This window comes from Oncorhynchus masou, chromosome 3 (genome assembly GCF_036934945.1).
Source record: "Oncorhynchus masou masou isolate Uvic2021 chromosome 3, UVic_Omas_1.1, whole genome shotgun sequence".
Lineage (NCBI taxonomy): Eukaryota > Metazoa > Chordata > Actinopteri > Salmoniformes > Salmonidae > Oncorhynchus > Oncorhynchus masou.
This window is the reverse complement of record NC_088214.1, coordinates 23,987,141-24,014,515: the sequence shown is the minus strand read 5'-3', so window position 1 is coordinate 24,014,515 and position 27,375 is coordinate 23,987,141. Positions and strand designations below refer to the sequence as shown.

Below are 27,375 nucleotides of genomic sequence, written 5' to 3'. Positions count from 1 at the left end.
TTTTCTCTTGAAAAATATGGTAAAATAAAAAAAATGTCACATACACCAGATTAGTCCAGAGAAATGTGGTGTTTGACATGGTCAGCCATGGCGTTCCTGGAGCAAATTAGGGTTAAGTTCCTCACTCAAGGGCAAGTCGGCAGATTTTTCACCTTGTCTGCTCAGGTATTCAAACCAGCAACCTTTCGGTTACGAGCCCAACGCGCTACCTGCCACCCTACCATCTAATATAAAACTCATGGACAATATGGTCACAGATATAATAAATGAACACTATATACGAATACAGTTTTTAAAAGTTATTCAAGTATAGATTACTAGATTACCAAAGTTACAATAGATTCTGTTAATGACAAAAATCACACAATATTCCGGTAACTTTGGTAAATCACCGGTAGCTTTGCAACCCTAGTTACACACATACTGTAGATCAGAATGCAGCCCCACTCACAGGTCATGTTTTGTTGCCCAAAGAAATAATGTTTCACCACTGATGCTCCAATACAGATAGGTGTTCTCAGTTTGTTTGAGGGCTTTCTATGTACAATCCATTCATAAAACCAAAGCATCCGATTTGTTCACCCCAAGCCCATATTCAATGTCATTGAAGAAGCAAAGGGAAATCAGGGGTTACAAATAACAAACGAACAAACAAAATAGCAAATGAAAACAATGTTAATCACAACTTACATCAAGAGACATAACAGTTCAGGAGGAAAACAGAAACTATATTCAACAGTACTCCAAATTCTTATACAAAATTAGCTCCATCTAAAAATCATAAAATACATGTTTACATCATCACATATGTTGACCTTGACATATAACATAGCCGTACAGAATTTTGTTTCTGGTGTAAAATCTCCTCCCTCACCATCCCCGTCCCACCCCTCCACTTCTCATTGGCATTATTGCTTCTTATGAACAGGGGGCTATTGGATGGAGAAAAATTGCCCTACAAGAGTGTTCAGTTCTGTACACTTCTGTCCTCTGATCTAGACAAAATTAATTTTCCGGGTAATTTTTTGCCCTTTTCGAAATCTGCAGTGCTCTGGATAAGGCAGCTCTGTTTGGTTTTAAGGCATTGCTGCTTTGAGACTTAACTCAGACTAGAAGGGGAGAAATGGAAGTGAACACAATCATCTCATTACATAAGTCCCAGACAGAGGGCAAAGTGTGTGTGTGTGTGTGTATGTGGGCGTCTCTGTGAGCTGCAGCCGTTATAAAAGTCCAGATAACAGTTGTACAGAGGTCAGAGGTTAGAGGTCAGAGCAGGGCTCTTGGTGACTGACAGTGACTGCCATGGCCATCTCTCATTGCTGGTAATTTCCATATTGACCCTGTGGAGGGAGGAAGGGAGTACTGTAAATGGACATCTTAATTACTTTTCATCCGAACATCTGAACAAACAGGCATTTACTAGGGAAATGCTAATATTTACATATTTAAACAGGATGCAAACAAGCACATCTGTAGCAGCTAGTTATGAACCTTTTGTTACAGATACAGACTATTCCTGTGTGGCTGCATTGGCTATATTTAACCAGCAGGTGGCAGCATGGCCACAGAAAAGGTCAACAGGAGGGAAGTAACTTCATGTCAGTTATACTGTAGCAGTAGGCAAAATGCTTCTCTCCGACTTGCACATTTCACATGTTTTGTATTTTGCAGGAGCATTTCTAAACAGGGGTCGAAAGTGGCTGCTCTTTAGGAATAAAAGTTTAGTTACACATTGATTTATTTTGCTTAAATTTGACTTACTTTGATCATTTACTATTCTACACAGTGCATAATTAAATTACGCATAAAAAAAACATTTAAATGCAGTATATTGCATGAAAATGGATGAATAATAACCCAAGGCATGAGGAGTTGTACTTTTGATTGATTTAGTCAATTCCAAACCATCAATTTTATTTTTTAGGTTCCCTTACAGAATATGCTTGATATGTTTGAAGACCTCAAGAATAGAATTCGACCCCTGATTACAAAAAGAGGTAAAGGTGGAAATCAGATGTTTAAATAGAAGACAGGAGGAGAAACATGACAAATGCAAATCAAGGCTAGGCGAACGGTCACACGTTCAGATTTTACCATTACCTTTGCTTCTTACAGAACTAGTCAGGGGTTCAAATCCCTGGGTCTTTATTTCCTCATGTGTCCCTGAATATTCAAAGATAAAGAATCAAAGTGTTGCTGTGGCCCCCGCAAAGGACCACAGAAAATACAGGGCAACACGTAGCTCTCCCCTCCCCTTCAACAATCTCAAAAGTCAGTTACGTTTAGGGAGGAGACACTACATTGCCCTCGCATTGCACTGCTCTGGTCTGACTTGCTGTATTATCCAATATTATTCAACTTGTCTTAATCTCCCCATACAATGTCAGCATGCACAAGACACCCACTCCACCCAGGTCTCTTGCTTATGGACACTCCCTGAACCCTGAAAAACTTCACGTTACATTTTTAACTTCTATCCATCTATAGCCAACATATAAAAGGACACAATAAGAGTCACATACAGATAGAGGTTAGGCCTGCCTACTCATGGGCTCATACTCACCTGATCGTAGCCTGGGTATGGGCGTTGCTGCTGGGCCTGAGGGGGGCCGGGCTGGGGGCCCCGGTAGGCCCCGTACTGCTGCCCCTGACCCTGGGGGTAACCCTGGGGGTACTGGCCTGGGGCTCCCTGGGACGGACCTGGGGAGGGGGGGACAGAGCAGAGAAAAAGGTTATGGATGTCTAACTGAAACATGGTACAGTTCTTCACACCATATAGGAGCAGTTAAGAAGACTGGTCTGTTCAATAACAAAAAGCACACAGTTAACCTGGGAGTATAACAGCACGCTTGATTCACTGACTTTGTCCTGTTTGATGTCCATTATGCCACGTCTTGTTCTTGAACCATTGAGTGTCAATTAACCTTTATCTCCCAATAGACATATCCAGTGACAACCAGACAGCCAGCCAGAGGCATGGCAGAAAGAGACTGGTGGGTAGTAGTAGTATTAGTTGGGCCCTGGCCCATTTGCTGAAGTTTGGCTCCACATTAACACTGGCCTACTCTGCTTTGTAATGAGAGAGTCTGACTTGCTGGAGCTGGGTGTTAAGTTTTCTAATGAAAGGAGACATCAAGGAGATTCAGTGGGCCCTCATTAGATAAGTGAAGCCTCATTAAAAATCACTCCATCAGACCGCCTCTGTATACTACCACTGCACTGCAGCTACCTTACCGCTGCGTAGTGCCATAATCAGGCATCTTAAACTTCTTTGGGATAGGGGGCAGCATTTTCACTTTTGGATGATTAGCGTGCCCAGAGTGAACTGCCTCCTACTCAGTCCCAGATGCTAATGAATGCATATTATTATTGGTATTGGATAGAAAACACTCTAAAGTTTCTAAAACTGTTTGAATGGTGTCTGTGAGTATAACAGAACTCATATGGCAGGCAAAAACCTGAGAAAAAATCCAAACAGGAAGTGGGAAATCTGAGGTTTGTAGTTTTTGAACTCACCCCTATCGAATACACAGTGGGATATTGGTTATGTTGCACTTCCTAAGGCTTCCACTAGATATCAACCATCTTTAGAACATTGTTTCAGGCTTCTACTGTGATGTGGGACCGGATGAGAGCTCTTTCAGTCAGTGGTCTGCCTACAGCCTCGCTCTCAGTCACGCGCTTTCACTTGAGGTAGCTCTCGTTCCATTGCTTTCCTACAGATAATGTAATTCTCCGGTTGGAACATTATTGAACTTTTATAAAAACATCCTAAAGAAAAATTCTATACTTAGTTTGACAAGTTTCTTCAACCTGTAATATAACTTTTGAACGTTTCGACCGAATGGACCAAATCTCACATTTGGATTTGTTTACCAAACACCCTAACAAAAGAAGCTATTATTGGACATAAATGAACATAAATGATGGACATTATCAAACAGAACAAACATTTATTGTTGAACTGTGATTCCTGGGAGTGCATTCTGATGAAGATCATCAAAGGTAAGTGAATATTTATAATGCTATTTATGGATAATGCTGACTACCCAACATGGCGGATTTGGGCTCTGAGCTCCGTTCTCAGATTATGCTTTTTCCGTAAAGTTTTTTTGAAATCTGACACAGCGGTTGCATTAAGGAGAAGTGTATCTATATTTCCATGTCTAACAATTGTTTTTTCATCGACATATATAATTAGTATTTCTGTGAATTCTTGTGGCTCTGCAATATCACTGCATGTTTTGGAACTACTGAACATAACACGCCAACGTAAAATAAGATTTTTGGATATAAATATGAACTTTACCGAACAAAACATAAATGTATTGTGTAACATGAAGTCCTATGAATGCCATCTGATGAAGATCAAAGGTTAGTGATTAATTTTACCTCTATTTGTGCTTTTTGTGACTCCTCTCTTTGGCTGGAAAAATGGCTGGGTTTATCTGTGAGTTGGTGGTGACCTAACATAATCGTTTGTGGCGCTTTCGCTGTAAAGCATTTTTGAAATCAGACACTGTGGCTGGATTAACAAGAATTTTATCTTTAAAATACTGCCTAATTACTTGTATGTTTCAGAAATTTCCGCTAGACAGGTTAACAGCTGATCAGTGATACGATGACTGACTGACTGGGCCAAGTCAAACGTCATTAGGTGCTCATAATGCAGACGCAGCTACCGCAAATCTTAACCTTGTGTGGCCCGCCTGCGAGAGCGCATGTGAGCCAGATGGGGCCCAACTCATAGCCTCTGCCTCTCTCCACCAGCTCATTACTGACATGAGAGAAAGGAGAGCTGACAGGATTTTTAAAATGAAAGAGGGGGCCTGTGGTACCCACATCCACAATGCCGAGGGTTATTAACCATAAGCGTGTCCTATTCCTTTTACTCTCTCGCCTTCAGAGACTTTCTATCACACAGTAACTAGGCCTGTACAGTGACCCACCATAGTACGAGAGGGACACCTAACAGCGCCAATGTCTGCCAGATACCGCTTCTGATCAACGTGCCAGTATGTGTAGCCTTGATTGCACCGCTGCAACATTGAAAGTACACCATTTCAATTAGCAAAACAGTGGTGTGGTTCAGTAAACATATGTGAGGCTCTGGGTGAGTGCCATTTGGAATCTAGGACTGATGTTTCAAGATAATGAAAAGGAAAGTAAACGGTGAATCCTACAGGATGAGTGTGGACTGACTGCCATCAGAGTAATGGCACACACCAACATCTTTTTATTTCCCATTTCAGTAAATAAAATAAAATGTGTACAAAGTAATAGGCTATGGAAAAATAAAGAGAAAGAACAAGAGAGAAAATAAATAGAGTAAGAGAACAAGATGAGTGAGAGAGAGAGAAAGACCGAGACACGCAAAGACAGATTCAGTGATATTGCTTAGGTTCCACCCACCGTAGCCCTGTTGCGGTCCAGGGTAGCCCTGCTGTCCAGGGTACTGCTGCTGTGGGGGGTAGCCCTGCTGCTGGGGAGGACCTTGCTGGTAGGCCTCCTGCTGCTGGCCATACTGGGCATTACCTACAGGGGGCAACAGAGCGACATTACGGTATCTGTGATATTTCAGTACCTGAACCAGGTTTGACGACAACACAGCAGACATCAGTGTTTAGAGTGGCCAGAATCAGGGTTGGGGTCCATTTCAAGTCGGAAGGTAAACTGAAATTCAATTCCAAATTTTTCCAGCATGATTAGAATTTCAGTTTACTTCCTGAATTGAACAAGCTATTGACCCCAACCCTGATCAGAATTTGTTTGAAAACACTGATTTTGGCTGTTAAACAAAGTTAACAAACCATGATCTTTTTCATATGGGGACTGTTGGTTGGCTGCTGGGTCTCGCTCTGGCAGACATAACCCACAGGAGAAAAGAACCAACACCATGATTGGAATTTAATTTTACTTCCTGAGTTGATTGAATTGAACAGGATATTGACCCTAATCCTGATCAGAACGTTTTTTGAAAACACCGATTTAGGCTGTTAACAAACAAAGTTAACAAACCATTATCTTTTTCATAGGGGGACTGTTGGTTGGCTGCTGGGTCTCGCTCTGGCAGACAAGACAAGAACCACAGGAGAAAAGAACCAACACTGTGAGCATGCCCATTGAAACATTAAGTTTATTTTTGTTTGTTTTTATATGCAACATGGTTGTTATAGTGACTCTTTTTTAGCATCCTTACCTGACACCTGCTATGAGCCATTAATAAAACAAAGCTGGAACGACAACATTTATGAGAAATGAAATATGTGAGTGAGAAATCATCAACGATTAAAAGTAGTCACGTGCATAGCGGTGAGGGACATGAAGCCAGAAAACAGAGACTAGAACAAACTCAGAAAGCTTCAGCTGGCCAGGGAAGGCTAAAAGAGGAAATAATACCGGTATAGAAAGTGTACTTGAGTTATGCTATTAATTGTAAAAAGCTAGCATTTAGGCTACTGCAGTTATAAAACACAATAGCCTTTGTCACAATTGGAAAGAAGTCTCAGAAATGTCTCCATAAAAGCAACACAAAAGTTCCATAAGTTATGTGTTTTTAGCTTAGCTTCTTCCTTTTCCCCTGTGAGTACATTTCTGTGAAGCTACATAGATACCTCCTTGGTAGTATTGTTCTGAGGGATCAAAGCCTTGATCAGGGAACGGTGGCTGTAGTAAACCACCTAAAGCATTATTTCACAAGGAGATAGGAAGACATGTTATTTCATGTCCATGTTTGAGGTGATAAGTCAATGAGGGGGAAAGTCAGGGGATTAAAAATATACAGATTGTTAAATATCAGTATATATTTTATATTGCTTCAAGCAATGTCTCTGTGCGTGTGTGGGTATCAATGTTCATAAATATAGGTTTTGCAAAAGTGATAAGTAAACATTGGAATATTTGTTTCACTTTCTTTTGGGAATATACAGTTTTACAAGACAATATTTAAATCCTGTAATTTCCATTAGAGTACATCCTAGCTATGAGACTGAAGAGTACTGTGTCAAAGTTTGAAAGGGAGTAGAATGTAGACAACTCAGAAAGGTGAAGAAAGTGATTGATACATGCAAGAGAAAGTTATCAATTTAAGAATAATTGATGGGGATGCTATGATGAAAAATCACTATGGAGGGATGGGAAATCACTGGTGAAAAATCCCAGTCCAACTAGTCACCTTTTCCACCAGGAGTCTTCAAAGCAACATCTGTCAACTCGTGTGTGGGGCTTCTGCTAAAGTAGGACCTCTGCTTCTGCTAAAAGCACCACCTAAGATCAACTTCCTGGATTGAATCGCGGTACGCATTTGGAGCCACACCTCCACAAGAAAACGGTTCAACAGAATAACTAGCTATTTGTTTATCGAAGACGCATATCACCGGTGGGATGGTGGGCAGGCAAACATTAGCTTCCTTCTTGCCAGGCTTACAGAGCACCATGACTGTCCAACTGACATCTTCCATTCTCTATTTCCACAAATGTTCTAGATAACTGCGGTGGAACCAGGATAAACCATTGATGATTCGTTTCAGGTGTAAAGTGGTGCTGAGCAATTCACTGGCTTTAGCTGAGGGATGGTGTCACTGTCATACAATGTTGTTTTGGTACTCGCTATCCTCTTGTCCTTCTACATGACTCAATACAGATTTTCTAAGTGAACGTTAGACGGACGGAGAGGTTTGGTTGGTTCTACGAGCGGTTGGTTGGAGGGTTGGTTCTCCTACCTTCTGAGGCTCCCTGTCCTGCGTGACTGTACTGGTCCCCATAGTAGTCTTCCTGCCCTGGGTACTGCTGAGGGGGTCCTACATACACACACACAACACACACAGGTTGATTCAAGGTGTTGTTGGGGCGGGAGTGGGGGGAGGGGGGAAGGGGGGGATTTCGGTGTGGAAAGGGGAGTGAGGTTGGAATTTGGGCCACTTATTCGCTAGAGAGCTTCTGGTCCTCAAACTATAGCTCAGTTGTCTGGGGCTGACAACAACCTTCAGGACACCTGGGTACTCATTCTATGTTAATGGGGCTACCTGTGTCTACAAGCAACGACAGTGGTAAGTGAAAGATAGTTCCACTTAAAAGACGAAGTGGAAAGGGGGTTACGGACAGGAGAAGAGGTTTCAGCCCTGTGTCAAGTCAAACCAAGCGCCTTGTCCCAGTGCCCACTCTGTAGAGCAGAGCGTACCTTGCTGTGGGGGTCTGTAAGGGGGCATGGGCCTCTGCCCCATCACGTGGTTCCCCTGGCCCATCATGCCCATGGGGTTCTGCTGGCCCTGGTAGTGCTGCCCGCCACCTCCAGGGGGTATGTTGTACTGCTGGGAGGGAGGCTGCTGGTGCATCATGGGGCCTGGGGCAGGAACAACACAAACACACACAGTATGTCATTACAGAACCCAATTTAAAAAAAAAAACTCAACAATAAAGCATCCATGGATGAATGTCATCATCATCATGTGTATGGGTCAAAGAGAAGGTCTATCAAGGACACGTTTGTTTTCCTCTTTCCTGTACCTTGGTTAGCCTGCATGTTCATGTTGGGCCGGGGGCCGTAGTTACCCATGGGTCCTTGGGTCATGTTCATCTGGCCTTGGGCAGGCATGCTCTGAGAGGAGGGCACAGCATGGTTGTAGCCGCCCATAGAGCCATGGCTGCTGGGGGGCATGTTCATGGAGCCGCTGCCGGGCATGTTGGGGGGCTGGTTGGGACCCTGCCCAGGGCCCTGCATGGGCATGTGATTAGGCCCTGGGGAAAAAAGAACGACAGATCATTCAACATTTTGAAGATATTAGACAATACAGTACAGAGATCAAAGATTTAATTATTTCATTAAAACATTAATGCTTTCCCGAGAAAATACTTTCTCCCAATTTTAATATTCACAAGCATGTGCGCTGTAGAGCCTTGACAACTGGTAATAACTGGTCAATCTTCCCTGCGGCAGAACATAGTAGACTAAATGTTAACAGTCTAGCCCCTGGGGCTGGGCGGTATACCGCTTCACACACCAAACCCTGCCCCATGTTACTCAATGAGAGAACAATTTCTCAACCGTGGAGTCACAAGCACTTTATTGCTGTTCACTCTGCAGTCTGCATGGTTAGATAGATACAACAAGATGTTGGTGACAACAATGCTGCTTTGCACAAATGTTCTATAATTACACTATTAGTTTGTGTATCTTACCATCTGCAAACTACTAGTAGTTTGTCTTTTCTTAGCAAGTTGGGGCTAAAAGAATTTGCATTAGCCGCAAATGCTAATCATTAGTTAGTACATTTAGCAAGCTAAGAGTCAGCTAGCTAATACAGCCTGGTACCAGTGCTGGTGTAGGCCTAGATAAGCATGTTGTTTGTGCAATGGTATATTCTATATCAGAGGAATAGGCAAAGCATGAATATGTTAGCTAGCTAGCTACATCTGGGCTGCGGTTCAAACACTTAAAAGACCCTATCCCCTCAGCCCTCAAATTAAGTGGACACTTCTGATGGCGTATCATGACGTCTGACGAGTATACACTTGCAGGCCGTGGTAGGAAGGAATGCTTTTTAAATGGACCACCCTTGTCTGGAAATTCGTCACTCGTACATCCCACGATGATTGTGTTATTGACTGTATGTTTGTTTATCCCATGTGTAACTCTGTGTTGTTTGTGTCGCACTGCTTTGCTTCATCTTGGCCAGGTTGAAGTTGTAAATGAGAACTTATTCTCAACTGGCCTACCTGGTTAAATAAAGGTGAAATAAATAAAAAATAAATTGTGTTTTCAGCCACTGGTAGCTTGTGGGTGCTTTATATGCGCTAGTCATTTATGAGTGCATGTCTACTTAAATTAAATATATAATTGTTAATATACGCCAACTGTACGATAGCTAGCAAATGAATTAGCTAACTAATATTAGCCTGCCTAGCTGGAACTTCTGAAGGAGGAAAATGTTTTATTTCTACAATTTCCAAAAGACAACCAAACAAAAACATTTTTACGAGACGTGTTTGTGCCGTCATGTGCATTACTAGCACAATTTCTAACTTATTTGCATTTGTTTTTACTTACACTTTTATGTTGACTCCATTGATGTTGTTTTTAAGTTTTTGCTGACTTTTCTTAGTGGATGTACAATCGCCGCAAATTGAATTATGGGGAGTTTCAAGCCCTGGAGTGAACATAATTGTACACTCGACTAAAACAAGGGCTGAGGGGCTTACGTTGCAAACTTCCCTTGCTTGGCTAATCAGTTGGGCCGCCCTACAAAATGGCGACGGGGCTTTCCCCAAGGGCATAAGGCGAGGGTGTCTTTTAAGTTTGGACCGCAGCCCAGGTAATAAAACATCTAATGTAACACCTTATTAGGGTGCCCTGGAAACACGGACCAACACATTGGTTCCTAACTTGTCAATAATGATTTGAACAGTTCACCAAATAACTACGTCTACATTTTTCCCCATACCATGCAACCTTGCAGATTTTTTTTTGTTTAAAGTTGGATTGAACAGTATAAAACAATCAAGGTCATGAACTACTCAAAGAACATTTAGAACATTAATTATTCAAAAACACAACACCAAAATATCTGAAATATCTTAAATATAATATATTATCAAAATATCTGAAAATATAATTTTATATTTTGGCCATATTGCCCAGCCCTACTCTCCCCACACACAAACAAACATGCATACAAACACAACCACAGTGAAGTGGAGTCCAAGACAACCAGAGCTCAGACGGGTGACATCGTTTAACAGAGCACCCTCCCCTTCCAGCTCTGTGGTGTTGCTAGGCAACCCTAGTGAGTGAGACAGGGGTAGAGAGAGGACGGGAGGTCACTTACCAGGCATCTGTCCGTTCATCTGGCTCTGCATGTGTGGGGCTGGGGGTCCGCCACTGACCATGCCCTCAGAGGGCATGTTGTGTCCGTGGGGGGGCTGGGGGCCCGGCACTCCGCTCTGGTTCATCCCACCAGGGCCCATGGGCATGTTCTGAGTAGGAGGCTGCAGACAGACAACACAGAGAGAGAAACACCAGCCGTGTTAAGAAATATATCTCAGCCATGTATGAGAGAAAAAGCGGTGGGAGAGGGAGGAAGACTGATGGACGGAAGACCATGGGTTCTTAAATGTAAGAACAGAAATGATCATGTTCAAAATAAAAGCAAATTATATTGAAGGTACAGGATTGAAAGACCCCGGCCATTCTGTGGATATAATGTTATATATTCTCTGGATTTGACATGTTGTTCTATCATCTATTTCACAGCACCAGATTGCAGCAACAAGTAAGCCTATATAATAAAGCAGAAACTATCAACAAAGTATACCTTTACACGGCACTGTACAATACTATTGCACTATTGTACCAGCAGTCTCTCAGAGGTATCACATATGAAGTTTCACAACAAAAGACCCTGTGTTTGAATATCAATCATATAGCCTCCAATGCACAGTATGAACCAAGACACCCTATCATAAATTAACCCCCACTTCTCCACCCATACTCACTTCAAGCTTTACCTCTGGGGGAGTAGGGGAGTCACACTTCTGAAATCAAGTACAGAGCATCTAGGTGAACATTATACACCCCTTTGACCAACAGTAGGGAGACAGGGCAAGCTTCCATTGGTTGTTGCATATGAGGCATATATTATTACATTCAATCTCACATGCACCGCACAATCTATCGTCAGAGCTTGACAGGGTTAGATATACTGGGAATAGGATGGGAAACCCCTATACTGGATTCATTTCCTGTACTGGTGGAATTTGGTGAAGTTCCTGACTAGCAGTGTAATGCATATGAAGAGGCTCGGCTCTTCTTCAATTGTAACTTAGCTCTGTTGTTGCATTTCTATGCCCTTATTTCAAGTCAGGATCTATCTATTATGATAACAGAATACATGATAGTTATGGAGGGAGTATTGTGAGACCACTTCATCAAAGAGTCATGTTTTGGGCAGCAGGTAGCCTAGTGGTTAGAGCGTTGGGACTAGTAACCAAAGGTTGCAAGATTGAATCGCTGCACTGACAAGGTAAAACAATCTGTTGTTCTGCCCCTGAACAAGGCAGTTAACCCACTGTTCCTAGGCCGTCATTGAAAATAAACATTTGTTCTTAACTGACTTGCCTAGTAAAATAACAGTAAAATAAAATTTTAAAAAGCCCTATGCTTAGTTTGAGATTTAAAATCACTGAACACAATCCTTGAACTATCGGGAGCCAAGAACAACATCGTTCTAATTGTACAGTGTCTTTACAACTTGATGAAATGTGTCAGAGTGAATCCAATTCAGCACCAATGAATTGTCCCCTTCTTGTAACATCACTGCCCTTCTCCGCCCTGGACCCATACTCACAGCAGGGAGCAGAGACTGCATGTTCTGATTGGAGTCTGCTATTGTGGCCAGGTAAACTAAATTTCTGTGGAGCATCTGCTGGTACCTGTTAACAGAAAACAGATAAAAACCCATGTTAACATTTAAAAAGGCAGGGAGAGAAGCCATCAATACACTGCAAAAACTCAAATACATGATAGTATGAAGCCTGAAAGCTCATCGGGTATGGAGATGTTGTACATAAAGCATAACTTACTGTGAACATTCTGCTGTCTTTCCTTTGCTCTGGAAGTCCATTATACATTGAATCAACTGATTGTTTTCATCCAGTAACTGAAACATGACCGAGCAAAACAGGAAGAAAACTTAGTGTTCATATGCTAAACAAACCATACAACATGCACACAAGGACCACTTTAAATTTCCACTGAACTTCACAAAACACCATTTACTTGAAGAACTGTGCAGATACAACGTGTGTTAACAGAATGGTTTGTGCTGTCTGTTAGCAAACTAGTCATGTGTAATTGTTAAAATTCGTCTATGTGCATAGTTGTATGGTTTGTCTAATTTAACAAATCATTGGGTTTTGTTTGGCATACATTTTAAAGTTAAACATCATTGAGAATACAGTAAATACAATGTAAAAAGGGTTGGGGAATTGTGATGCATACATGGCAACAATGTTCCTTGTATTAACGTTTTGAACCATAGACGGTATAACTCCAGAGGACAAACTGTCGTTCCAATCCAGACTACTCATAAAATCATATTATTTTATTTGAGAGTAGAGTAGTGTATGATGTTAATGACAACATTGTAACTAACTAGCTGGTCAAATTGCCTTTGCCGTTTTCTCTATCTACCTAGTAACAAAGCATTTGTCATCTAACGTTACTGTTCTGTGTGCCAGCTAACAAAAGAAGCTAACAATCCAGCTAACAAAATACTAGTAGGCCTCCATTCATATCAGAAACAAATGTAATGTTAGTCTATCGAATCGACAAAAAAAACGTTATTTTTAGATTTGCCCACTCCCGCGAAGTTCATATTGACCGCGCTTTACCCTAGCAACATTGTTACCAATCTATTTCCCTTTACTTAGCTAACGTTAGCTGCCTATAGTTCGACCTGGGCACTGGCTAGGCTAGTTAGCTATCTAGCTAGCAGCAGCTGGGTGCTCTCCGCATCCATTCTGTTGTGGTGCGTGATAAAGATGAATTACCTTCTGAATTCCAGTGGGTGTTATATCACCCTTTCCACGTTGCCTGTGAGGTGCAAACGCCACCGACATGGTGATTTGCTATTAAGCGAAATAAACTAAAACATAGAACTAAACAGCTAAAAAAATATGTAGAACTCAAACCAGGCAGTTTAGAATATGAACTCGTATTCCGCCAGCAGCACAAACAATGACGTCACTTTCGTACGGTAATGAGGAACCTTCAAAATAAAATCCCGCATTTCCAAACATTGCAAGGTGAATAACCAATTCAAATGAAATTGCATTTTTATCAATGGCCACTTTTATTGTGCAATTGTTAAAACCAATAATACAAAAATACAATGCTGACCCTGGTATGTTAAGAATATTGGGCTGTAGAGAGGACTTTTCTACCTGTCTCAGATAAAGTGGGGTGGGAAATATTCATTAGGGTCTCAAATATGCTTAGTTTCAAATAAAATACAATCAAATGTTATTGGTCACACGCATCGTTAGCAGATGTTAATGCTAGTGTAGCGAAATGCTTGTGATTCTAGTTCCGACCGTGCAGTAATATCTAACAAGTAATCTAACAATTTCACAACAACTACCTTATACACACAAGTGTAAAGGAATTAATAAGAATATGTACATATAAATATATGGATGAGTGATGGCCGAACGGCATAGGCAAGATGCAGTAGAGTACAGTATTTATTATTTATTTACCTTTATTTAACCAGGCAAGTCAGTTAAGAACAAATTCTTATTTTCAATGACGGCCTGGGAACAGTGGGTTGGCTGCCTGTTCAGGGGCAGAATGACGGATTTGTAATTTGTCAGCTCAGGGGTTTGAACTTGCAACCTTTCGGTTACTAGTCCAACGCTCTAACCACTAGGCTACACTGCCACCCCCAGTATATACATATGAGATGAGTAATGTAGGGTATGTAAACATATAAAGTGGCATTGTTTAAAGTGACTAGTGATACATTTATTACATCCAATTTTTTATTGTTAAAGTGGCTAGAGATTTGAGTCAGTATGTTGGCAGCAGCCACTCAATGTTAGTGATGGCTGTTTAACAGTCTGATGGCCTTGAGATAGAAGCTGTTTTTCAGTCTCTCGGTCCCAGCTTTGATGCACCTGTACTGACCTCACCTTCTGAATGATAGCGGGGTGAATAGGCAGTGGCTCGGGTGATTGTTGTCCTTGATGATCTTTTTGGCCTTCCTGTGACATCGGGTGGTGTAGGTGTCCTGGAGGGCAGGCAGTTTGCCCCCAGTGATGCATTGTGCAGACCTCACTGCCCTCTGGAGAGCCTTACGGTTGTGGGCGGAGCAGTTGCTGTACCAGGCGGTGATACAGCCCAACAGGATGCTCTCGATTGTGCATCTGTAAAGGTTTGTGAGTGTCTTGTGAATCAAGCCTACCACTGTAGAGTCGTCTGCAAACTTGATGATTGAGTTGGAGGCGTGCATGGCCACGCAGTCATGGGTGAACAGGGAGTACAGGAGAGGGCTGAGAATGCACCCTTGTGGGGCCCCAGTGTTGAGGATCAGCGGGGTGGAGATGCTGTTTCCTACCCTCACCACCTGGGGGCGTCCTGTCAGAAAGTCCAGGACCCAGTTGCACAGGGTGGGGTTGAGACCCAGGGTCTTGAGCTTAATGATGAGTTTGGAGGGTACTATGCTGTTAAATCGATGAACAGAATTCTTACATAGGTATTCCTCTTGTCCAGATGGGTTAGGGCAGTGTGCAGTGTGATTGCGATTGCGTCGCCTGTGGACCTATTGGGGTGGTAAGCAAATTGGAGTGGGTCTAGGGTATCAGGTAGTGTGGAGGTGATATGATCCTTGACTAGTCTCTCAAAGTACTTCATAATGATGGAAGTGAGTGCTACGGGGCTACAGTCGTTTAGCTCAGTTACCTTAGCTTTCTTGGGAACAGGAACAATGGTGGCCCTCTTGAAGCATGTGGGAACAGCAGACTGGGATAGGGATTGATTGAATATGTCCGTAAACACACCAGCCAGCAGTTTTGGAGGGGGACTGTGTTATTGACATATGCATTTAGTCCTGCATGTTATACTAATTCCAAAACAATACATTAATATACTGTTGTTGTGTTGAATATCAGTTGTAAATATCAGTGCTGTGTTCTATCATACGAAATGAAACACAGTGAAAAGGTACTATATTTTCTTCAGAAAGACAAAAGTCATCTTTGCTCTGACACATCCACAAAGAATGACTAATCTGGGTCAAAGATCATAGTATATGTCAATTATTCGGTCACTTGTTGTCATTGCTTAATATGTTATAATCCTCTTTAGTAAGTGGAGATGGAAGAGTTTTGATTGTCTTTGGAATTTGAAGTTTTGACCCAGATTAGTCATTCTTTGTGGATTTGTCTGAGCACAGATTACTTTTGACTTTCTGAAGAAAATGTAGTACCTTTTCACTGTCTTTCATTTTGTATGATAGAACACAGCTTGCTTCAGGAATTATTGGACCTTCTCTAAGGTAAAGCCCACACTTGATTTTTATACTTGAGTGCAGTCGAAATACCAGTGATTTACATGTAGTGTGTGCAATTTTCCAAATTGATAATTATCTGAAAATGCTATAATACTAAATAATTCAAAAAGCTGTATGCTATATATGCAGGATATTTTATTTGTCAGTCCAAACTTCAAATTCCAAAGACAACAAAAACTCTTTCATCTCCACTTACTAAAGAGGATTATAACATATTTAGCAATGACAACAAGTGACCGAATAAATAACATATACTATGATCTTTTGAAGTCACATCAAAAGGAACAATTTGTGTTAATGTCCCCTGTGTCTTTTGAGAGTCAGGAATTACAGTCTGTTTAGTGACAGCAAAGAGGTTATAAATACCTGGCATTACAGTTTCTGGCAATGCATGGATTGGTGGTGGATGTGACACTAAACTATAATTTTCTCATAGGTGCTCCCATTTTAGAAAACAGTCAGATGGTAGTAGTTGTAATGTCTGTGTGATTATTCTCCAAAGCAGTCGTATTAGAGTGCAACGAGAATAAGTTGTCACAATGGAATGCGAAAGTATGTTTTATATGAGTTATCAGAGAGAAAATGACTACATAATACATTTGAAACTATTTTAAACTTGCTGATCTTGATAGATAATACATAATACAGATACGTGATGAATATCTTTCATTCTTTTCTCTGGTGTTGGTTTTGAAAACTTGGTTAATAGGCCTTTACAGTATACTGCTAACCTTGATAGAAAAGCCTATAACTCTCCATTGTTGTTCTGAAAGCTTCATTATACTTTGTACTGTCAGCCTTGTTGCCTCTTGTAATGCATTTTAAACTCTATAAAAAGTAGCTTTGCTGACCTTGATCGATAATCATGAAAATCTAGCTTGTAAATAATCTTGTCTGTGATATACATTTTTGAAACTAGTTAACAGGCCTATGCCTTTACTGTATACTGTTAACCTTGACAGATAAGAAGTATATATCAGCCTACAACTTGTAAAAAAAAAGTGCAATTATACTGTGGCCTGGTTAATATTCATTACATGTAACTTGTAAATACATAAATGTTGTTTTGATAAAAAAAAGTTAGGCTTGTATATAGCGTATACAATAGCTTATAACATACCAGTATTTGTAAACCTTCAAAAGAAATGGTGATTTTAAAGGGCTCCCGAGTGGTGCAGCGGTCTAAGGTACTGCATCCCATTGGTAGAGGTGTCACTACAGACCTTGGTTCGATTCCAGCCTGAAACACAACCAGCTGTGATTGGGTGGTGCACAATAGGCCCAGTGTTATCTGGGTTAGGGTTTGGCTGGGGTAGGCTGTCATTGTAAGTAAGATTTTTTTCTTAACTGATTTGCCTAATTAAATAAAGGATAAATAACTAATACTACCAAAAAAATTATCAATACAAATTTTCTAAGCTTTGCAATGCTGCGAAAAACAGTTGTACTGCACTAGAGTGCAAAAACAAATCGATATTCTCAGTTCAGTATGTCTTTGCAAGGCAAATATTATTTTGAAAAATAATATTACACGATCACGCTGCCAGCATAAGATCCAGCTGCTAGGAGAAAACTAATAAGAATAGGACGCTATTCTGTAACGTATTAGCTAGTCCATTAGAGGGGTGAACGAAAATGTCATTAACATATTTATCTTCGTGAGATATTAAAAAATAAATTAAAGTAATAACTGAAATATAGAAATAATACCAACATGTCAATACATTGTATCATTGTTTAGTGGGGTGCAATTAAGACATATAAAAACAAAACAATATGTTCAAACCCTTTCTAGTAGTGGAATAATCCAAACTCAACCCCAGGGGATTGGAAAATACAATGCCCCGGAAAGGAACCAAACAGCGCTGGAAACGTCTGTATCAACCCCTTACAATGGTTCCGAAACACACTTATGAAATATTTTCGAGTTATGGAGAGTGAAATAAAAAGTTGCACTTGGATAACTTTGAAATGGTGGGTATTTTCTTAGGGAAATGCTCAAAATTGAACTCGTCCAAGTTCAGACTTCAGCGCATGCGCTCTGTGAGTGTACACACAAAAACTGACTGGGAAACATTCAATAGCTGAGTAGCTACACACATTTCACTGCATTTGTTTCTAGCAACAACATAATGGCAGCAAGATATGACAGGGCGATCACTGTGTTTTCTCCTGACGGTCACCTTTTTCAGGTGGAATATGCGCAAGAGGCTGTGAAGAAAGGCTCCACCGCTGTAAGTTTCTGAAGCTGATAAGCTGATGTCATTTAGCTAACTAGATCACTTTTAGTGACTTGGATGAAGGAGAAAATTGATGGTTTCCACTTGTAACCACAGCCACAAAGTCAAAATTGGCTATTTTACATAACGTAAAAACAAAAGTGCTTTTTAACCATCATTTAAGGTTAGCAGTGTGGGTGAAATTAGTTAGGTTTCAAATCAGATTTTAAGCAGGGGTGGACAAACATTGCTTGAGGGCCACATCGGGACTTTGAAATTCAAAGGAGGGCCAGTAATATCTAACAATCAGTGGTGATTTTAGCATGGAAATCTTTGTGGGGCCCAAAAAGGAAGGGGATGCATGCCAGCAAAGCCACTACACAACACTAAACAATACATTAATTGCACTTTAACGGTGACAAACGGTGTCCACAAACTGGTAAGACCTACATAAAGCTGTCCCAACAGCAGTCCCAACACCTTACCACTACTCCACCTGGCTATCAGCAGAGGCTTATCTGGCAGTGGAACAGTTAATTCAGCCTCATTTACTGCCTTTAAATCATAGCTGATATGGCTGACTTTCTTAAACAAATGTGCTTTCTAATGTAAATTGAGATGTACAAACTATGGCATAAGTGGACAACAAGCGGATAAGAGGCAATCTGTAATTTCGATTGAGACATTAATGAGCGAGCTCGGATGGAGGTAGTCTAACTTTGTTTAGCACTTTTGAAATGTACAGCAACAGAATTCAGAACATGGGCTGTTCTTAGTGTTCTCCCTGTACACCAAGTCAGTGTAGGATAAATAAAGGGGGCTTGTAAATTAGGGATGCACGATATATCGGTATCGGACGATATTAGCTAAAAATGGCGACATCGGCCGATGTCTAGTTTAATGCTGATGTGCAAAACTGATGCCAAAGCTGACGTGCATATATAGACGTCCTATATAACGTAGGTACATGATGTAATGACGCCACGTAAAATGTAGCGTGAGACTTGCAACACAGCATTCCTAGTCTACAATGTCTGCTGTGTGAATCGAGCAGTCAACATGTCGAGCAGTCATTTGAAAGAGGAAGAACATTTCAGTAAGACAACTCCAAGCCGAAATCCATTAACGCCAAGATAATGGAATTCATTGCCCTTGACAATCAACCGTTCTCTGTCGTGGGTGATGTTGGCTTTCACCGAATGGTCGTGCACCGGTACACACTAAGTATGCACTATTTTTCAGATGTTGCCCTACCGGAGTTACACATTAATAGCGTAACTGCTATTAGCTTCACGACTGACATTTGGACTAGCAATATCAGCCCCATGAGCATGCTGAGTCTGACAACACAGTTGGTCGTCAAGGATTTCGTACTGAGGAAAGTCGTCTTGCATGCTCATGAATGTGGCTGTCATACCGCTGCTTCCATTTCAATGGCATTTGAGCACATGTTTGAAACTTGGAAACATGAACATGCTAGCTCTATTTCAAACAACTGACTCAAGAAATAAGCTCATCAACTGCGCTGGCAGCAGATGTGATACCCTCTGTCATGGCATTGAAACGCCTGCTCAACAAAACTGCCAGACAGAGGCTGTGAATAAGCGATTCGGTGGCATTCTCTCTTTACTGTGTCGCCACCATGCTCGATGCTATGTACAAGGACTACTACTTCGATGCAGACAAAAAACAGGGTTTACTTGAAATGTTACATAAGCAGCTAAACAAGATGGAAATTAACACAGTGACCGCACCGAAGAAGAGGCCACGGACAGACAGAGCTGAAACATCACTGCTTGACATGTATGATGAAATCAAATTTTGTTAGCCACATGCAACACCTTACAGTGAAATGTTTACTTATGAGCCCCTAACCAACAATGCAGTTAAAAAATATAAAATATAAGAAATAAAGGTAACAAGTAATTTAAAGAGCAGCAGTAAAATAACAATAGCGAGAATATATACAGTGGGGTACTGGTACAGAGTCAATGTGCGAGGGCACCGATTAGTTGAGGTAGTCTGTACATGTTGGTAAAGTTTATTAAGCTGAGTATGCATAAATAAGAGCGTAGCAGCAGTGTAAAAGAGGGGAGGGGTGGCAATGCAAATAGTCAGGGTAGCCATTTTGATTAGACGTTCAGGAGTCTTATGGCTTGGGGGTAGAAGCTGTTCAGAAGAGACTTGGCACAGCGCGAGAGCAGAGAGAACAGTCTATGACTAGGGTGACTGGAGTCAATTTTTAGGGCCTTCCTCTGACACCGCCTTGTATAAAGGGCAGGAAGGGTGGCCCCAGTGATGTACTGGGCCGTACGCACTACCCTCTAGTGCCTTTCAGTTGGAGGCCGAGCAGTGGCCATACCAGGCAGTGATGCAACCAGTCAGGATGCTCTCGGTGGTGCAGCTGTAAAACCTCTTTGAGGTTCTGCAGACCTATGCCAAATCTTTTAAGTCTCCTGAAGGGGAATAGGTTTTGCCATGCCCTTTTCATGGCTGTCTTGTTGTGCTTGGACCATGTTAGTTTGTTGGTGATGTGGACACCAAAGAACTTGAAGCTCTCAACCTGCTATACTGCAGCCCCGTCGATGAGAATGGGGGTGTCCTCAGTTCTCTTTTTTTTGTCCACAATCATCTCCTTTGTCTTGAACATGTTGAGGGAGAGGTTGTTGTCCTGGCACCACACAGCCAGGTCTCTGACCTCCTCCCTATAGACTGTCATCATTGTTGGTGATCAGGCCCATCACTGTTGTGTCATCGGCAAACTCAATGATGGTGTTGGAGTCTTCCCTGGTCGTGCAGTCATGAGTGAACAGGGAGTACACGGGGACTGAGCACACACCCCTGAGGTCCCTGTGTTGAGGATCAGCGCTGCAGATGTGTTGTTACTTACCCTAACCACCTGGGGGCGGCCCGCCAGGAAGTCCAGGATCCAGTTGCAGAGGGAGGTGTTTAGTCCCAGGTTCCTTAGCTTATTGATGGCACTATGGTGTTGACCGCTGAGCTGTAGTCAATGAATAGCATTCTCACATAAGTGTTCCTTTTATCGTAAAGCAATAGACATCATCTGTGGATCTTTAGGGCGGTATGAAAATTGGAGTGGTTCTTTGGTTTCTGGGGTAATGGTGTTGATGTAAGCCACCAGCCTTTCAAAGCTCTTCATGAATAGCATTCTCACATAAGTGTTCCTTTTATCCAGGTGGGAAAGAGCAGTGTGGAGTGCAATAGAGATAGCATCATCTGTGGATCTGTTAGGGCGGTATGAAAATTGGAGTGGTTCTTTGGTTTCTGGGGTAATGGTGTTGATGTAAGCCATGACCAGCCTTTCAAAGCTCTTCATGGCTACGGGTGTGAGTGCTACTGGTCTGTAGTCATTTAGGCAGGTTACCTTCGCTTTCTTGGGCACAGGAACTATGGTGGTCTGCTTCAAACATGTTGGTATTAGACTCGGACAGGGAGAGGCTGAAATTGTCAGTGAAGACACTTGCCAGTTGGTCAGCGCATGCTCACAGTACACGTCCTGGTAATCCGTCTGGCCCTGCAGCCTTGTGAATGTTGACATGTTTTAACTTCTTGGTGACAGGGGGCAGTATTTTTACGTCCTGATGAAATGCATGCCCAAATTCAACTGCCTGCTACTCATCCCCAGAAGATGAGGCATATGCATATTATTAGTAGATTTCGATAGAAAATCATGTCTGAGTGTAACAGAACTTATTTAGTGGGCAACCCCGAGGACAAACCATTCAGATTTTTATTTTTTAGGTCACTCTCTTTTCAATGGGGTTTCATTCGGAATCCAGATTTCTAAGGGGCCTTTCTTGCAGTTCCTATTGCTTCCATTATATGTCAAGTCTTTAGAAATTGGTTGAAGTTATTCCTTTGTGTAATGAAGCACAGCCATCTTGAACGAGGGTCACTTAAAGTGTACTGTTAGATAGAGGCCGCGTGACCAGAAAGCTAGCTACATTTTTTTTTCCTGTATTGAACACTGTCTTCAATTTTATTGATTATTTACATTAAATACCTAAAGTTGTATTACAAAAGTAGTTTGAAATGTTTTGGCAAAGTTTACAGGTAACCTTTGAGATATTTTGTAGGCACGTTGCGCAAGTTGGATCAAACACGCCAAATAAATGGACATTTTGGATATATATCGACGGAATTAATTGAACAAAAGGACCATTTGTGATGTTTATGGGACATATTAGAGTGCCAACAAAAGAAGCTCATCAAAGTTAAGGCATGAATTATATTTTTATTTCAGCATTTGTCACGCCTCCAGGATTGAAATATGTTTTCTCTCTTTGTTTTCAGGGGTGCTATCCTCAGATAATAGCATTGTTTGCATTCACCAAAAATACTTTTTGAAATCTGACATGTTGGCTGGATTCACAACAAGTGTAGCTTTAATTTGCTATCTTGCATGTGATTTAATGAAAGTTTGATTTTTATAGTAATTTATTTGAATTTGGCGCTCTGCATTTTCCCTGGCTTTTGGCCACATATCCCAGAGAGGTTAAAGGCATCAGCCAATGTAGTACAACTCGATCATAGTCCTGTATTGATGTTTTGCCTGTTTGCTGATTTTGGTTCCAACCGCCATGTCTTTGTGAAACGCATAGTAGGTGATCTCTGCATGTGTGGTTCCCACGGTGAAGCATGGAGGAGGTGGTGTGATGATGTGGGGATGCTTTGCTGGTGACACTGTCGGTGATTTTATTTAGAATTCAAGGCACACTTAACCAGCATGGCTACCACAGCATTCTACAGCGATATGCCATCCCATCTGGTTTGAGCTTAGTGGGACTATCATTCGGTTTTCAATAGGACAATGATCCAACACACCTCCAGATGTGTAAGGGCTATTTGACTAAGGAGAGCGATGTAGTGCTACATCAGATGACCTGGCCTCCACAATCATCTGACCTTAACCCAATTGAGATGGTTTTGGAGGAGTTGGACCACAGAGTGAAGAAAAACCAGCCAATGAGTGCTCAGCTTATCAGTCCCCCGGGGTGAAATGAGCACTGCATACAGTAGATGTGTGGTGCTCAAAATACTTCCTATTCCAAATCACTCTCCTCAACCGGACAAACCGTGCCCACTTCAAAGCTTGCGTCTCGTTTTTTGGCACCAAATTAGTCGCTATCTCTTACCTGTGGGTTTTACTGCACTGGCTACAAATGATGGAAACAACCACCGCTCACTTGACTACCACTACCAAATGCACAGGAGAACAGGCCTTGCAGTTTTTCACAGGAATTCGTTTTCTTCATGGATGTACATAGTAGCTCACCAGCACCAACACTTGGTTTGGAATTAAATTACATGCTAGCATGGCTAGTAGCTAACGTTAGCCAGCTGGAACTAGTATCGGGTCTCCAGATGATGTTGAGAAATAGTGCATTGTGGGTCGTTATCTGGAAATAAGTTAATAAATATGTAAAAAAACGCTAAAACCACTGTTTGTAGTTATAGGTAGTGAGATCGTGACTACAACTAAGTCTTTGACACACTGTTACTTTGAGTAAAAACTCATGCTTCCTACCCTTAAAGAAGAGATGGTCAAAATGGGTGGGGTTTATGACTCTGGCTGTGGTAACTAGTGACTTCACAAATTTATTGCTAGCTTACTCAGTTAACTAGCTAGTAGTTGCTAGTAAATTATTATGTTCTATTATTTAATGCTGTTATCTGGAATATTTTTTACTTGCATAATTTGTGTGATTACTAAGCTAGCAAGTTAACTGTTACTTAGCTAGTTAGATTTGCTAACTGTCACAGCGCATGTGCTGTTTGTTTAAATAGCTAGCTGACTGTTTCATTTCCCCATTCATTCCTCTAACATTAGGTGGGCATCAGGGGCAAAGACATTGTTGTCCTTGGCGTTGAGAAGAAGTCAGTGGCCAAGCTGCAGGACGAAAGAACAGTCCGCAAAATATGCACCCTAGACGACCATGTCTGCATGGCATTTGCAGGTACCTATAAACTTCATTAATATGCTTGAAATTGAAATCTGCTGGAAGCTTTGGTCTTATTTAACCAGCTGTCTGTCAGGCCTGACAGCAGATGCCCGCATCGTGATCAACAGAGCTCGTGTGGAGTGCCAGAGTCACCGGCTCACTGTGGAGGACCCAGTGACCGTGGAGTACATCACACGACATATCGCCACCCTGAAACAGGTAGGATAGCCTACATCGCCATACTTAAACCGGTAGTCTCCGTTCCTCGAACTAAGAACAAACAGCCCCTAACGGCTTGGCATAGAGTACCACAGAATGAGTCATAATACACACATCTAGAGGTCAAACAAGGAAATGGTTCCAATCACTTTTTCACCATAAAACGTTCGCCATAGAGAATTTTAGGAACACTTTAAATTAGGGCTGTGTTTCATGTAGGCTTATCCTGCCGAGACATTTTGATAACCATGTAAGTGTATTTACGACAGTGAATTTTAGCCATATAGTCGCCTGTATTTACCCCCCCCCCCGTTAACGTGGCTATCATGAAGAACTACAAATGCCATGATGAGACTGCCGACTCGAGGCAAAAGTTAATCCAGGGATTATTACCAATTAGGCAGGAAGCCTAGTGGTTAGAGTGTTGGACCAGTAACCGAAAGGTTGCAAGCTCGAATCCCTGAGCTGACTATGTAAAAATATGTCGTTCTGCCCCTTAACTGACTTTCCTAGTTAAATAGAGGTAAAATAAAAAATGTAGTATCTAAATTGGCTACGTTTCTTTAGATGGACAATTCTGTCAACTGTCTTGTGCAAGTTTTAAATTGACACAACCTTTTTAGCAAAGGTATCATCTAGTGATGATGTACATGAGCTTGCAGCGATTTGTAGTCTTACATGAGTTCTACTTTGCTAAAAAGCATTTTCAAATCTGAGAGTAAATAGAGCTGAATATCTTTAAGTCACCTTGTCTGAGCAAGATTTACATGGTTATCAAAACTCAAGCCAGGGTAAGCCTACATGAAACACAGCCCTTATTTTAATAAGTGTTTCTAAAAATCTCTGGGGAAGCATTTATGGTGGACAAACGATTGGTTCCACGTTTCCCTTTTTACTGCGAGGTTTTATGGGTATTATAACACCTCCACTGTTGCCATCCATGAGACACAGACATCACTCAACAATTGGACAGACTTCACTTAAACAGGAAGTCACAGCCCTCCGTAAGTCTTTCTCTCAAGATAGCACCCCAACCCAAAGAAAGCCATGTATGTGTGCCAGGAAACAGTAGCTTGTGTGGGACTTGTATTTTGATTTGGTGAAGCGAGGAAGTGAAAAATACCTTTGTGGATATTTTTTCCAATTACTAACATCATAAAAACAATTGTGACATGACTTTAGATTTTCGGTGATGAGTTAATACGCAACAATCCTATCTAAGAGTGAGTTCATATGATGCTTGACTGAATGGTCTTTTGAAGGTCAGTTTTGTGTTCATAACCGGTTTTTGATATTTTAATTCTCTAGCGCTACACTCAGAGCAATGGACGCAGACCGTTTGGAATCTCTGCCTTGATCGTCGGTTTTGACTGTGATGGGACCCCCAGGCTCTATCAGACTGACCCCTCTGGAACTTACCACGCATGGAAGGTCAGCCAATCCACAAAGATTCCTTACTTTTCTCCACAGCCAAATATGTTAAACTTTCTTCACAGCTATAGTGTCTATAACTAGTGTGCCTGAAGTGTATCATTGCAAAAATGTGATAATTTCGTATCCTAAATGTTCAGGTCTGTTTTTTAAATCCACATGAGTAGGAGAAAATATTTTCCTGTTGATGTGTATTTAAAATGTTTTACTTTTGTTTAAAAATGCTGAGCTACGGATTTGTCTCCTATGCCTTTGTTCAGGCAAATGCGATTGGCCGTAGTGCTAAGACGGTAAGGGAGTTCCTGGAGAAGAACTACACAGATGAAGCCATCGCCACTGACAATGAGTCGATAAAGCTTGCCATCAAAGCCTTGCTTGAGGTGAGGTCAAATGCTCTCTTTTATAGTGGTAAATACCAAACTGATCCCTAACCCCTACTTCTTAGGCACTTCTTGATCTGAGGCAATTGAATTGGTCTATTCACTATGGCAAAAATGCCACCTAGCCAATTAGAGGGCAAGATAGAGCTATTCAATTAGCATATCATTTATACCTACAAGAATTCTGGATATTGCGAACATTTAGGGGAAAGGGGACAATTTGCAATTCAGCATAGGTTTGCACCTGATCCATCATGCATATTTTTATGTGTACACCTATGAACTATGTCCCCAGGTGGTTCAGTCTGGTGGGAAGAACATTGAACTTGCTGTAATTAGAAGAAACCAGCCACTGAAGGTAAGGGTCTTGGTCTCATGTCCTAGTATTTACTGCTTTGCAAATATATTCATCTATGGGCTAATTGCTGTATTATTATTTTTTACTCCATGTAGTTATTGGAGTCCAAAGAAATTGAGACTCTGGTGACTGAGATAGAGAAAGAGAAGGAAGATGAGGCAGAGAAGAAAAAACAGAAGAAGTCTACTTGAAGTCATAATACAACTCTGGCTTTCATTAGCACTTGCTTAAAGGCAGCATATTTGGTCTGCTAACATCAAAATGTGTTTTCTAGCCCAAAAACAGCTTTCATGTCACACGCTAAGGGCAGAATCTTAACTTGATGTCGGTTGAATTAGTCACATCTCACATTGCCATCAATGCATTGTTTATGTGGAAATCTAAGTCAAATGTATGGATCTCAAGTTAGGATTCAGACCTACAATGAGGTCTCCCCTCTGCCCACTTAAGGTATGTTGTTGAACTTTGAAGTGAATGTTATTGGATCAAAATGCTTAATAAAGTCAACATGTTCATTTACCATCTCTGTTTTTATTCACAAGATGCCCTATTGCTTTCTGACTTCTATTGCATTATGGTGTCAGTGTTATTTTATTTAGATTCATTGTTGTTTTTGTGAGGTGCTGGTGCTAAAATAATCATTTTCTGCAGGCAGAAACCGAGCACCTTATCACAGAAAAAAATACAGCTAATATATATATCACAAACATACAAGTTTGGGGTCACTTAAATATCCTTGTT

The 27,375-nt window shown here is 41.3% G+C and overlaps 2 protein-coding genes across 14 annotated transcripts; one reads left to right on the top strand and one right to left on the bottom strand.

The window, feature by feature from the left end:
- Positions 1-657: 657 nt before the first annotated feature.
- LOC135513089 (protein SSXT-like) lies at positions 658-13,718 on the bottom strand. 12 transcript variants are annotated; one of them, XM_064935805.1, is made up of 14 exons: positions 13,546-13,718; positions 12,577-12,653; positions 12,342-12,426; positions 11,491-11,529; positions 10,824-10,983; positions 8,506-8,736; positions 8,180-8,341; positions 7,722-7,799; positions 6,019-6,066; positions 5,811-5,858; positions 5,413-5,535; positions 2,564-2,700; positions 2,101-2,163; positions 1,252-1,340 (listed from the first exon to the last, which is right to left on the bottom strand). In XM_064935805.1, exons 1-13 carry the CDS (start codon positions 13,612-13,614, stop codon positions 2,146-2,148), a joined length of 1,275 nt encoding a protein of 424 aa, XP_064791877.1. In that variant the 5' UTR covers positions 13,615-13,718; the 3' UTR covers positions 1,252-1,340; positions 2,101-2,145. The 12 variants fall into 12 exon arrangements, with proteins under 12 accessions (XP_064791859.1, XP_064791868.1, XP_064791894.1 ...); XM_064935787.1 differs by lacking the exon at positions 2,101-2,163 and having other exon boundaries at positions 658-1,340; XM_064935796.1 differs by lacking the exon at positions 2,101-2,163 and having other exon boundaries at positions 658-1,340; positions 11,491-11,526.
- Positions 13,719-17,922: 4,204 nt separating this feature from the next.
- Positions 17,923-27,154, top strand: LOC135513078 (proteasome subunit alpha type-7-like). Of its 2 annotated transcripts, XM_064935775.1 has the most exons (8): positions 17,923-18,038; positions 18,257-18,298; positions 24,135-24,261; positions 24,341-24,465; positions 25,774-25,896; positions 26,157-26,276; positions 26,572-26,634; positions 26,730-27,154. In XM_064935775.1, the coding sequence occupies exons 1-8, from the start codon at positions 18,036-18,038 to the stop codon at positions 26,823-26,825; spliced, it is 699 nt and encodes a 232-aa protein (XP_064791847.1). In that variant the 5' UTR covers positions 17,923-18,035; the 3' UTR covers positions 26,826-27,154. The 2 variants fall into 2 exon arrangements, with proteins under 2 accessions (XP_064791847.1, XP_064791836.1); XM_064935764.1 differs by lacking the exon at positions 17,923-18,038 and having other exon boundaries at positions 18,114-18,298.
- Positions 27,155-27,375: the final 221 nt, after the last annotated feature.

Bases quoted from the DNA above. Each gene is read 5' to 3' on its own strand.
- LOC135513089 (XM_064935787.1), bottom strand. From the start codon at position 13,614: ATGTCGGTGGCGTTTGCACCTCACAGGCAACGTGGAAAGGGTGATATA. The intron at 12,427-12,576 runs GTAAGTTATGCT...TTCTGTTAACAG, and splicing joins AAGACAGCAGAATGTTCACA to GTACCAGCAGATGCTCCACA. The intron at 1,341-2,563 runs GTGAGTATGAGC...CTCCCTCCACAG, and splicing joins CATACCCAGGCTACGATCAG to GGTCAATATGGAAATTACCA.
- LOC135513078 (XM_064935764.1), top strand. From the start codon at position 18,197: ATGGCAGCAAGATATGACAGGGCGATCACTGTGTTTTCTCCTGACGGT. The intron at 24,466-25,773 runs GTAGGATAGCCT...TTAATTCTCTAG, and splicing joins ATATCGCCACCCTGAAACAG to CGCTACACTCAGAGCAATGG. The intron at 25,897-26,156 runs GTCAGCCAATCC...GCCTTTGTTCAG, and splicing joins GAACTTACCACGCATGGAAG to GCAAATGCGATTGGCCGTAG.